Source organism: Haemaphysalis longicornis, unplaced genomic scaffold, assembly GCF_048455015.1.
Source record: "Haemaphysalis longicornis isolate Haplotype H1 unplaced genomic scaffold, Haemaphysalis longicornis Haplotype H1 scaffold_10, whole genome shotgun sequence".
Lineage (NCBI taxonomy): Eukaryota > Metazoa > Arthropoda > Arachnida > Ixodida > Ixodidae > Haemaphysalis > Haemaphysalis longicornis.
Window position 1 is genome coordinate 140668924 of NW_027526204.1, and position 12862 is coordinate 140681785.

A 12862-nucleotide genomic window follows, 5' to 3' on the forward strand; every position below is an offset into this window, starting at 1 on the left:
GAGACTGGCTATAATATTCTCTCCCTAGCTGTTTTCATTATGTAACACAATGTTGGTGCTGGCATTAGTTACGATGGCAGAATTGCTTTAGTGTGATCACGAAAGTTGCAGGCACAGCTGCCGACGGTCTGCCGAGGAATTTACCACCTACGGAACGTGGAACGAATTCGCTTTACTACGCAGGCGCGGTGCCTGCTTAATTCATGTATCTTTTCTGCCGTCTCGGCCGTACTATCATTGACCTTCTTTCTGCATTTCAATTGGTGCTGCACGCATTCCAGATTCAGGCGGGCGATCGCATCTGCCTGTCTCAGTCGCAGCTTCCCGTTGGCAACGATGACGTATTTCCGCGGACGCTTGATGAGCACGGCTAATAGCGGACGGCTACGAGCCACGGGAAAATCGAAAAAAACGAGCCTAATAACGCCATAACGTTAACAATCAAATTGTGCGCTGCAGTGACAGAATATTAGCAGCAGTGACGCAACAGAGGCAAGCCTCAAAAACATGGTTGCACTTTAGCATTCAAGCGATACGATCGATCGGATTTATAATAGAGGCCCAACTCCAATCATGCACTCATGTTTCTAGGCAGATATCGCGCAAACAAGATTCCGAAACATCATAGAGACTTCGCCAGGTAGTGGCTGGGGAATCGCCACTGCTTCATGTGGTTTATTTAATATTAGGGAATTCATCGTACTAGCGAACATTAAGACAGGGACAAAGCTAAAGAGGAGACGAAACACACGCTAGAACTTCAACTCAGTTTATGTCATAGAAACATGGGAAACACCTGTATGTACATGATACCTGGCAAGGGTAATCATAAAAACGCAGCGAAAACAGACAAAACAGTATCGCAAACGTCACACTTCTATCACAAGCCGAACCGCAGCACCGGCCAATATCACATGGCGTAAATTAAACCGGCACGTGTGTACAGAATTAACCCGTCGCTTAATTAAGTGCAACCAACTCTCCCTCTCTAAAAAAATGATGTATCTCCAAAAAACTGGTGTATCGCGGAAGGAGTAGAGTACCTTGTGAGTGTTAGTAGGAGAGCGCAGCGGTGTTGTAGTCGTGTGAAGAACACGATAGGATTCTTGCATGACAATAACTTGGCCTTAACGTTGTCTGACAAGAAGGGGGTTTTGCTGTCATGAAAAAAAACTTGTTCAAGGAAAGGGAAGCGAAGGCGTTTGTTTGTGTTCCCGCCAGCCAACCCTGTTAAGGTTAAAAGAGAAGTACTGCGCCAATGTGATGAGCAGAACCTATCCTAACCTAAGAAAAGAGATTGCGGGTGCAAAAACGGATGCCCTGGAACTGTGCAAAAACCAATAAAGATTCCGTACCCTTTCGTGCGATTGTGACGAAAAAAGGCTCTTGGCAGGGTGCGATTTCCAGGTTTTTACAAAAGGAGTTTATTGGTTTAAAGCGTGGAGATCCGTTTTTGGTACGTAGCTCGGAAGAAGTTAGTTTTTTCTCGGAGCGCGAAGTATTGGGGCTGGCCTTTATTCCTTTTCTATTGGCGTGGAAGAGCTTTTTCACTCCATTCCAAAAAGTGGAATGCTGGGCGCTGTTCAATAAAGCATAGAAGCGAGTGGTGTGGTATCGTTCCAGAATTCCGCGGGAACGTTTACTGGTAGCTTTATGGCACTGTTAGACTTTTATCTGTCATTTACTTTGGTCAGGTTTGAAGGTAGGCTGGTGGTGCAAAAAGGTTCGTAAGCTTGCATAAGGTTCGTGTATTGCCCCAGCCCTGAGTGACTGGGTCGAATGCGACTGGCAGATTTCTTGCCGCCTTGAGGGTAGCTCGGTTGTAAAAATCTCCAGATATGTGGATGATTTCCTTGTGGTCTTGGATCAAGTTGTGCCCGGTAATAGAGATAACATCGTTTCGCATGTGCTACGCATTTTTATTGAGTGTGCAAACGGTTTGAGGTTCACGTACGAGTTGCCGGGGATGGGTATTCTTCACTTTTATGCAGAAATGCATTATAGTCGGGGGTTGTCGTGCGTCCCTTGGCCGGCGTCCGCAGCGCGTCTGATGATGATTGTGGCATGATGCCCCTAGGGATTGGCCAACCAAACAATCCATCACGAGATAGCTTCGCGTTCAACCACCATCGTCATCTTCCCGTAGGGGAACCCCTGAAGAAGAAGAAGGAGAAGAAGACAAAGCTGCGAAGAGGAGGGCTGCGTGAGTTTTGGCTACCGTTATCCTCCTCGGCCGGCGCATCTTCCCGATCTGAACCCGGTCGATGAGCGGGTCATCGCGCCTCGACTCCCCTTCATGAGCATCAGGCGGCTGACTCGAGGCAACGGGCAGTTTGGAATCAAGGGACAGGCGGTGAACGTGCCCATCGACGTATCGAAGGTTGTGCGGTGCCTTCCTCGCATTGTACCCGAGGACGTTGCATTCGACGTTCACATCAAGCGGAGGCTGATGAGCCCGGCAACGTACAAGCGCGGGTTGGTGAAGCGCGGCAACATCCTGGCTTGGCTCAAGCACCTGGAACACACCCCGCTGTATCGCGCCATCAACGTTCGGGTCGATTAGAGTCGGCTCGATCACTTCGATGACGGCGGCGAACGAGAGGAACCGCAGGAAGACGACGTCGATGATGCTGACGGTGAGTTCGAAACGATTCCCGACGACTTTGACGTGAACTATCATCTGCAGTTGGCGGTTGCGCTCAACGCGGTCTCGAAGACGCTTCTCTATAACGAAGCGGAAATGACGGGTGTGGGAAAGAAAAAAATAAATGATTACGCTCACACTCTCGCTCTCTCTTCGCCATTAATCGCATCACACTCATCGGTGCACCCAATGCATTTCTGCATCCTCACAATCCCCCTCGGGGAGGTGCGGGGATAATTTTTTTTTTTAAATTTGGGCAATGTTCCTTGTGGTAGAGTGCTTCGCTACTAGTCTTGAGAACTGGACTATGGCTTTCGTGGAGTTGACTTTGAAAGGCGAGACCTATAATTGTCTGTTAATGTTCTGTTGTGTTGTAGACATGTCTTAATGAGAAACATTACCTCGCCAGAAACGTCGAAAATGTCACCACTCTCGTCATTCCGTTTAACTATTTGTGTCTGTTCTTCCGGCAGTTTAATTTGAAGCAAGCGTTCACTCTATTAATGGTAGCAACTTTCCGTCCTCTTTGACTGCGGGACGCAAGGGCTTAGACCTATCAACATTTCTTTCATTTATTTGAATTTTTTGTCAGGGTTTCTGCCGACAAACAAGCATATTTCTCCACTGTACCTTGGCGGCACACTTGTGACATTCCCACAAGGCCTCTAATCCATGCTAAGTTTACTGTAAAAGCTGGCACCATGTTTGGTGCGAAACGACACAGCAAGCCGATAGGCGAAAATGCAGGTATAAAAAACGAGAACTGAGCCGAATAGGAAGACGAAGGCGTTGTTGTAGTGCAGCTGCTTAAGTGTGGCGGGATCTACTGACCTATCCCGCTCTGATTTCGTTCTCGCCACTTCTCGAATCCACGGATATCTGTTGGGACACCGTCTGCAACTCCTGAGCCAGCGAGTTCTTTCGCTTTGAGCGTCCGCGAATTCGCAGGAATGTATCTCGGGGCAGCGGGAGAACTCAGTCGCTTTGGAGCACTTGGACTGCACGTATTCTCCCAGTGGCCTCGGGTTTTGCATGAAGCGCACGACTTCTTCCACGGTGACGAAGAAGACGTCGTCCATGGTTAGCAGCCAGTCGACGAAGGTCAGAAACCCTTTCGCTCGTTCCGGCTCGTGCAGCCAGTCTTCATGGATGAAAATCGGAAAGGGGGCCCTGTTGTAGTGGTAGAACAACTCGAAGTTTGATCTGCAAGAGAAGGAATAAAAGTGGGTTGGCGGTTGGGAGGCGAAATGGGGAGCAGTGCTGAGAAAGATTTTTAATGCGCTATAGCAGGCAGATTTCCGGTCGTGGTCTGGGTTACCTCTAAGGCATGCGCATCGCGTCCATTTCTGTATTGCAAAAATTAACCAAAAAGGCCGGGGGCCTTTACATTCCGATATGACTGCTACAGTGCACCTGTAATGACGTCTTCTTAGAAAGGTATTTGTGCATAATAATGACGCATGGCTTAAAGGGCCCTGTTTATCGCAGTCCAGTTCACTGAACGGCTACATAGTCTTGTTAACTCTTTCGCGACCAATGGGAGATGTGTTTGTTGTTGCGGGGTTGTGAACGATAGTTCGCACGTGAACGATGACTTTTAAACCTCTCGGCAAAACTAAAAACGGTGCTATTCGGACAACTGACGCCATCCGGCGTGTTCATTAAAAACCCCTTTTTCAGTATTGTTGCCGCTTGTTTACATTTGACGTGGGTAGACGGCGTCACGAGTGAAATATGAACCCAGCCGCGAGTTGGGCGAAAGTGGCGTCCTGTTTCACTGCACACTCTGCAAAGGCGGACAGCAGTTTCAGGTGCTTCTTCAACCACTTCTGCTACTATTTTTTTTTTTTTTACTCCAGCAGCAGTGATGAGTCCAGCAACAATATGGATTCCTCAGATTTCAGCTCTGACGAAGACTCCCCCAATCAACAGCCTCAGACTTTGGCAGGTGCTGCCAGGGAAGGTTCGTTTTAGACTTCGCGCTGTATTTATAAACAAAACGAGCCTAATATCTGACGACTACGGTATTACTTTCATGTGTAGGGTCTGGACAACACGCGGCGGGGATATTTTGCCAAATGCACCGCGCCGTATCGCGTTATCACCTCCAAGATAGCCTGGCGCTCGTGTAAAATTAGCGCTGCGGAGCGACGCGCGCTGCTTCTCAAGAGAGTTAATTTTTTTTCTTGTTTTTTTTACCGCTGCAGTGATAAGTTTTTGCATGAGACCACAAACAGGCATGCTTGGATGCATATTTCAGGGAGACCGACTGACTCTCGAGTGGCTTCGCGGAGTGGCACAGCCGTCAGGCCGTTAGATTGGTGGGCAAACAAAAATGTAGAGCTTGGTGTACAGCGTCAATGTATATATTGAAGCAAAGCTTAGGAACACACAAACATTTCGCATATCTTAGAATTCCTAAATTATTTTTAGGCTCCGTAAAATCGCCTATTTGTGTTTTGTGTAAACATAGTGCGAATTTTTTTTTTGTTTCGTTGACCAATAAACTCTCAATAACTACGTCTTTCACAAAACTGCGGTTATGTGTTTGAAAGAGAAGTCTATAAGCTACAGTTTCATGCATAGCAATACTAAATGTGTCCAGTAGCTCAAGAGAAAAAAAAAAAAAAAACGTTTTCTGGAAGCACTCAAAATCGGCCATTTTTCGCCGGTCGCGAAAGTGTTTAGGATGGGTTTCCCGCATTACTTTGGGCATGACAATGTAGCCTACATTATGAGAACTTCCATTTGTCTTTGTAAATGTACAAATATCAGTGAAATCGCTTTCGAGCAAGCCCTGTAGCGTAAGCTGTCTTGCAACGCACATGTATAACGCAATTAAGCCTCCTTTACAAAGTGTTGGTGTATAGCAGGTAAGCCGACTTTTTGGATTGCATTACTTTATCTAAAACCACTTTTGGGTTAGGATAAAAGAAGAAAAAACAAGAGATGAAGAAAAAGAATCCGTTTTGTGCTGTCGCGAGCAGTACGAAACACAACAAACACAATAACTCACGACAACCCCGTTCGGCCCAGGTCCGGTCAACATCGCTTTGTGGCCCCAAAAGAAAGCACGACGAAGGCTTGTATTTATTAAACGGGCTCATACATAGAGACCCTCCCCGTACCACCAAGGTATAATGAAGGCTATTTAACTACAAATGCTGCGCACTGTATTAAAGTTCCTCAATAGGTGTTGTACGCGTAATTGTTTTGGAACCGTTAAACAAACTCCGCGTTTTTTAAATCTCATATTTGAACGAAATGAGCAAGTTCAAATGGCATTGAAGGAAGCAAGGAAGGAAGGAAGGAAGGAAGGACGCAAGGAATCAAGGAAGGAAGGAAGCAAGGAAGGAAGGATGTAGAAGAAAGGCAGGAAAGTTAAACTGGCCAGAGCCTAGTTTGCTTCCTGCATGTGGGAAAGGGAAATGGGCAAAAAAGAGAAAGGAAAGAATGAAGAAAAGTTGGAGCAGACAGGTATGCCCAGCGCTGAAGCACTAAACGTTCAAGTTCAACGATTACCACTGAAGGCTTCCAGTCTATAGTCTGGAGTTCAAGTTTGTCGCCCGTAAAAAGTGTAAGCGTTCCTTAATCACCTTCTGAGCGGATGACAGACAAGGCCAGTGACACAGAATCTTTTCCTTTGAAAATGGCCTCCGAGAGTCTAACGACAGCTTCTTTCTTTCAGGCGAGTAGCGTGGCACTCACATAAAACGTGGCGTATCGTCTCCGGCGTGCCGCCCGTTTCCCACTCCTCACTTGCTGCCGTTCCTACTAAGTATGAGTAAGCATTTGTGAATGCCACCCCCAGCCAGAGACGGCAAAGAAGAGTTGCGTGAGACCATGGAAGGCTTAGTGGAAGAGGACGTTGCAGGTGCGGGTCTAGGGCACCAATACGTGCACACGGGAACTCTTCTGTTAACCATTGAGAGATTGTTTTTTCTCGGCCAAGCAATTCCTATTGAACCTGTTTAGGTACTCTTCGGCTAAAAAATGCTCCCCATAGAAGACAAGTGGTTCAGTTTATGCTATAAGTGTGGAGAATAACTACCAAACATTTCAATGGCAATTACCTTTTGAGAAAGATGAATGGCAAGTTAACGGACAAACCGCCTTTCGTTCAGCTAATTCTCGTTTTTGTCGAAATTGTAGTTCCGATAACTCACTCGCTCACCGCCACCCGCTAGCGCGACGTAATCACCCATACCACCCACCTGAGGAAGTCGAACGTGTCAGCATGCGTAACAGGATGCGGGTGACACGCGTCTGCCATAGGGCAGTCGTCCTCAGCCGGTGATCCAGCGTCGTCCTGAACCGTTCGGTAGTACCAGTTCAGGGGCACCGTCCACAGGCCCTTGTAGGTGCCTTCAGGACACGGCGGGACGATGCACTTAGTCTGTAAACCATAGTCCAATGTGTACGGGTAGACAGGCAGCTTGTCAGGTTCGTGCGTGTAACTGCGGAACGAGAGAAAAACAGCAACCGTGTACGCTCTACTCAAAATCGTGAGGCCAATAGAGTGGTGAGCAATACATCAAGGCCTGGAGGAGTGGGCAGTACCACCTGGAGGGACTAGAGACGTGCCTGATGGCCTGTATGAGGAACTACATTTAGGGTACGGGGATGGTAAAGGATTGCCTGGGGCGCGGGAGTCCCGGGAAAAGAATTCAGCTGAGCACGTTTTCTCCAGCCTTGTCCCTTCTCTCCTCTCGTCAGCCGCACCTGGGTGACAAGAAGGAGGACGGGCTATTGCTATTTAGACAAGAGTGGTACGCAATAGACACGTCTTCAGAGCGGCTTGTCAAACGGAATGGTAGTTGTCCTTCATGTTACGCAGGATAGGTTCGACACAGACACGAGGGAAACGGGCAGGAGGGGTGACGACAGGGTGAGATGTCGCAAGAAAGCGTGGAAAGAATTGCGCTGCCATAATGAGGTGGCTGTAACCTGTGAATTTGAGCCTTCTATGCAAAGAAATATCACCTGCGACGGTTAAAAAAGACCCTGGACGCGCAGGAGGGTGGTGGAAACCGAGATTGGTGTGGCAAAAATTGGCTCCAATTCACGCTGTCAAGGTGGTTGGAAAGCAAAGCTTTAAACAACACCCACAACAATTGCCCAAGCGACGTCAACGTCACTTGAATTCACAGACCTGGCTCTACAAAGAGTGAAACCAGAGATTTTGCCAACCGTTACCTGGAATTCGCGGGAGCGGCGTCCCGAACGCAGTAGCAGCGTCGGCCACAGCCGCGCTAGAGTGGCGGACGCCACCGGTGTAGCCCGGCCGTGAGTTGGGGAAACATCCCCCTCTCGAGGGGCACGATCAAATGCAGAGCATTTCCGGGGGCGCACGACGTTAAGTAGTTTGCGTTACGTTAATGTTGTTGCACTTGTGGCAACTGCTGACGAGAGAGCGCTCGTCAGCAGTAATTTGAATGAGTCAACGATATAAGGCGCGTTCGTAGCGTCCCATTCTGTGTCGGCTTTGTGGCGCAGTGGGTAGAGCGCCATGTACATTGCGTTCCGCCCGCAGGGTCGAGGGATCGAAACCTGGCGCCGGATAGTATTTTCTTTTATATAGTGTAGGGGAAGGGGTGCGGTCAACGACGGTGCGGACTACGACGGGACAACGCGGGTGACATCGTGGGTTACTGAAATGCTCTGCATTTAAAAGTAGGTAATGATGACGTCCATTTCATTCTAACTCCTTTCCGGGAAGTGGAGACTTCAGGTTCACTCCTCTGAGTGCTGGAACTGGGGACGTTCTCCAAACTGAAGTGTCTGTAGAATCACATACCCTTCGTTTAATTCCCCCGGGCTGACGTTCCCTATTAAACGTACAACCGGTCAAATCTTCTGCCTTATATGAGAGCGGGCTTTCTCACTTTTATCTGAAACTCGGGCTTACGGTTTAGAAGCAGGTACCAATACAAAAAAAAAAAAGGTCTGCGTCTAAGAGCGCTAGGTTGTAGCCACTGGCGTGGCGCGCATGCCCGCAACCATGTTTGTCCCCATAGCAACGGGAACGTGTAGGCTCCGTCATGGCGGCGCACGCATGAGGCCATCCTACTGAGTCCAAAAGCATTACCTCGACGTTAACTACAGTTTCGAGCAGGGTTCTACAGGCTACCTGTCGCAAGAAACAAGTGAAGTCATCGGCCCATATCAGCTTATTGCCATCTGCCGTGTTTTGATATCGGCCACATATTGCTCAGTTCTCGGTGAACGCTCACACCATGGCCTCCGCGGTCGTAGCCGCCGGCAGCCGATCGCGGAGGCCACGCTTACACTTCAGCCGTTCGGCTTTTAAATGCAGAGCATTTCAATAACTCACGATGTCACCCGCGTTGTCCCGTCGTAGTCCGCACCGTCGTTGTCCGCACCCCTCCCCCTACACTATATAAAAGAAAATACTATCCGGCGCCAGGTTTGGATCCCTCGACCCTGCGGGCGGAACGCAATGTACATGGTGCTCTACACACTGCGCCACAAAGCCGACACAGAATGGGACGTTACGAACGCGCCTTATATCGTTGACTCATTCAAATTACTGCTGACGAGCGCTCTCTCGTCAGCAGTTGCCACAAGTGCAACAACATTAACGTAACGCAAACTACTTAACGTCGTGCGCCCCCGGAAATGCTCTGCATTTGATCGTGCCCCGCGCGAGGGGGATGGACTTTTTTTTGCCGATAGATGTCGCTAGTCTCCCAGTTAACAATGCACTCACTGCTACGCCGCTACGCTACGTCGTATCTTAATCGGACAGCACGTGAACCTCACAGTTTATTCAGTAGAAATATGTGGCTTTTGTACTGAATGACTCTGCCGTAGGCAAGGTGTGCGCGCACCTGTGTCTATATCCGTTTTCGCAGGCAACTGCGCTGCAACGTAGGCAATTCGCGCATCATGCCGCTTTTCGCAATCGCGGCTGCATTCTCCGGTGAAGTTCTCACGGGCAAGTAATGAATCACCACAAAATGTCACCACGATTATTCACATCTGTTGACGCCACGGCTGAGAATCGGGTGGTAACAGTGCAGACGACGGACGCCGGGGATTTTTTTCTGCGAGATGCGGACGTACACGCAGACACGGTGGGCACAGTCATGGCGGGTTTTAGTGTAGCCAGAGAAAACAATCAACCGCTGAATTTTTACGTGAATACCGTCTATGGGCAAGAATAATTACAGCTGCAAATGTTATACTCATACATTCGAGCCAAATAAAGCTCGAGGTCAGTGAACACGCGCTTCATGTAAAAGCTGCTGCGATGACTTCACGATGTGCCTTGCGTATACGCGCTTACTGTCATTGCTCCATTGCTTCATTGCTTCAACCAACTAACCCACATTCAAGCATTCACAAGTATGTTTACTGTCTTCACTTACTTGACGTGCACCGAGGAGTCGTACAGAAAACCGTGCTCTTGCATCATGACGTGGCTGGCTCCCCTTCCGGACTCGAGGAAGGGCGCTCTAGCACCGACCATGTCCCGCTCGGGAATGAGGGCGTAGTCCCGGAGGATCTCACGTTCTCCAAGGAACTCCGCCTCCCAGCCGGCGACGTCCAGAGTCCTCCAGTATGTGTAGTTTTTCACGTGGCTGCGTCAAGTACCGCCAGAGTGAGGTCGCATTTTCGCTGAAATCGCGATGAATGTATTGCTGCCAACTATGGTAAGGAAGCTGGTACCTCGAACTTTTTAAAGCGAAGTGAGACCTATGGCGTTCTGTCAAAAGAATTTACGTGTTTCACCGTATACCGGTTGGTGGACCGAAAAGCTCTGATAAGATCTTTGGGCATAGGGCGCGTGCGTGAAACCGGGCTTGCATTGTATCCAAATGGTTACCCGAAAATCGCGAAAAATAAACGATTCCAGATAAGACAATACACGCATAGGTCATGAAGAAGGACTACGCCTTTATCTCGTAAACCACGTATAGGTATACGTTTACATCGTTCGTAGGTGCGTTTACCTAGTGCGCGAAAGATCGTCGCATTGTTTCGCTCTTCGTTTGCGATCTGGGTCTTTGCAGGGTTGTCGATAGATTGGACACATCTTCAGAGAATGTTGGACACACTTTTAGCTTTCGCGCGTCTCTCAACTTTCTGTACAAAGAGATAATAAATTTTTACTGACGGATGGCCAGTGTGTACAAAGAAAACATATTGTAATGTGGTTAAGCTACCGTCAAGTAGTAACGCCGCTTTAGAGTTTCTGCCATATATGCCGCTTGTGCGAAAACTTGGAGTGGAGGAATGTTTTGTACTTTCAAGGTGGTACACAAACTGCTCTCCCCGTTAAATGCGTCCGGTCAGCTAGAATATTCAGAACGCTGCGGAAGGCGTGAGACATCGGCGTACCAAATACCGGTGGCACCTAATAAAATTATTATCGTGAAGCTGCATGAAACGTACCAACTGCATTTAATAGCGCAATGCATGAGCTGAGCAAAACTCCAGTCGATCACTGTCTGCTATGAGCTTGATACTGTCACATAACAGAAGAAATAGGGTACACAACACCGCCAGGCCCAAAATTGTCACAACGCGTCTAACTTTCCATCGGGGTTACCTAGCTCATTCAATACAAATGAGAAGTTAGGACAGGTGTATAGTGGCGGTGTCGTGCCCCTACGTCTTGAAGTGTCGCAGTGTGATGCTGTTCTGCCTCGATACGTTTGCCTTTAGTTTGTCATGCGAAATTGTCATGTTTGTCATGCCCGAGGGACCATGTTTGTCATGCCACATACCCTACAAACTTGCGATGAATGAGATTAAAAAAGACAAGTGCACGCGCGCATTGCAGACACGCCCGCCCGCACAAGTGTACCAAATTGAGCCTAAGGCGACTGTAAGAGGCAGCACTGCGCCTAAACTCACCTATACTGCTGTCTTATATGGTTCCTTGCGCCGCTAGCACATCATCATAAAGACTGGAATTTCGCGATGGGGAAGGGATTTCGTCAGGTACGGACGGACATTTGGACAGAGCCTTTCTTATAGCCATGCGGGAAAGCGCTAACACATGCAAGAAGGCTACCCGCTGTGCGAAGGAAAATGTGTGAGAAGTTCTTTATTCACCCACTGATTCATTTCTTGAATGAATAAATGAAGTATTCATTAAATCGATCTATTAGTTCACTGATTTATCTCTAAATGAGCAACAATTCAAGCAACAGCTCCTTCTCACGTGATCGAGTGCAGAGCGATCTCGTTCCCCGCGCTGTACAGCTCGTGGACGAAGCTGTAGTCGGTGTAGACAGCTGACACGAAGAAAGTGGCGACCATGTTGCAGCCGTTTGCCCGGTTCTTCCGTCTACCCGGTGCGAGCAGGTGGCGGTAGAAGTCCATGTTCTCTTCGTTGACCGCATCGTCGAAGGTCAGCATCACGAACTGGGGCATCTCCTCCACGCCCAGGTTTCCCGGAGGCTGCGAGCTCACGCAGAGGCAGTTTTCCTCCGGTCGGCACTTGTTCCGATCACACTTTGCACGTACAGTGGCTCCGGCAGCGAAGCACATGCCGACCAGGTACAGAACGCCTGCTGACGCTACCGCCATAGTACCTGCAGTCGTGATGGTCGTGATGTGTATGCTTTGGTAACAAAAACCTGGCAAGGGGTAGTTGGTTGAACATACTGAAGATTATGACGCTAAACAACGGGGACCATTCGGTTAGTACGTGTTTCTTCTGGTCCCCGCTATTTAGCACCTTAATCTTCAGTATGTTTCGGTTTAGAGGAATGGTAATGATCGCATCGATATCTCGAAAGCTCAGCCTGAAATCAGCGGTGCGTAAGCGGGCCGGCATTCGAGTGATAAACAACGTTTATTGCTGTTCAAACGAAGTACAGTAAAAGCTCGTTAATTCGAACTCGAAGGGGACCATAAAATTGTTCGAATTAAGCGGAGTTCGAATTAGCGGGTGCACGCGCTAGAGTGAATGGACTTCGCTCCACACCGCGCGAGCAGAACACAAACAAGCCCCATCTGGACTCGTTATCTGGCATTAGGTGCTACTAGATGTTTGTAGCAACTGATTTTGTAAATAATGTTCATTGAACTTGAATAGCCAACTGCGCCGGCGGCGCAGCGCCCTCTGCGAAAGCGAAATAGGTTGTCGCAGCAGCGTAGCGCCTACGCTACGCTGTTGTTTTTTCGTTTCGTTGTTTGCATCTATAGTAAATTTGGTTTGTTTTGAATTTGAAACATATTGCA

The 12862-nt window shown here is 48.6% G+C and overlaps 1 protein-coding gene across 9 annotated transcripts in view; it reads right to left on the minus strand.

The window, feature by feature from the left end:
- Window positions 1-753: 753 nt before the first annotated feature.
- LOC144159502 (chitin deacetylase 7-like) overlaps window positions 754-12862 on the minus strand; it is a 41893-nt gene continuing 29784 nt past the window's right edge. For all 9 annotated transcript variants that reach the window (XM_077691035.1, XM_077691034.1, XM_077691039.1 and 6 more), the window contains 4 exons: window positions 11838-12210; window positions 10036-10248; window positions 6859-7101; window positions 754-3847 (listed from right to left, as the gene is read on the minus strand). In XM_077691035.1, the coding sequence (XP_077547161.1) occupies window positions 3310-3847; window positions 6859-7101; window positions 10036-10248; window positions 11838-12210 (1367 nt within the window). In that variant the 3' untranslated portion in view covers window positions 754-3309. The remainder of the gene's footprint in view (window positions 3848-6858; window positions 7102-10035; window positions 10249-11837; window positions 12211-12862) is intronic.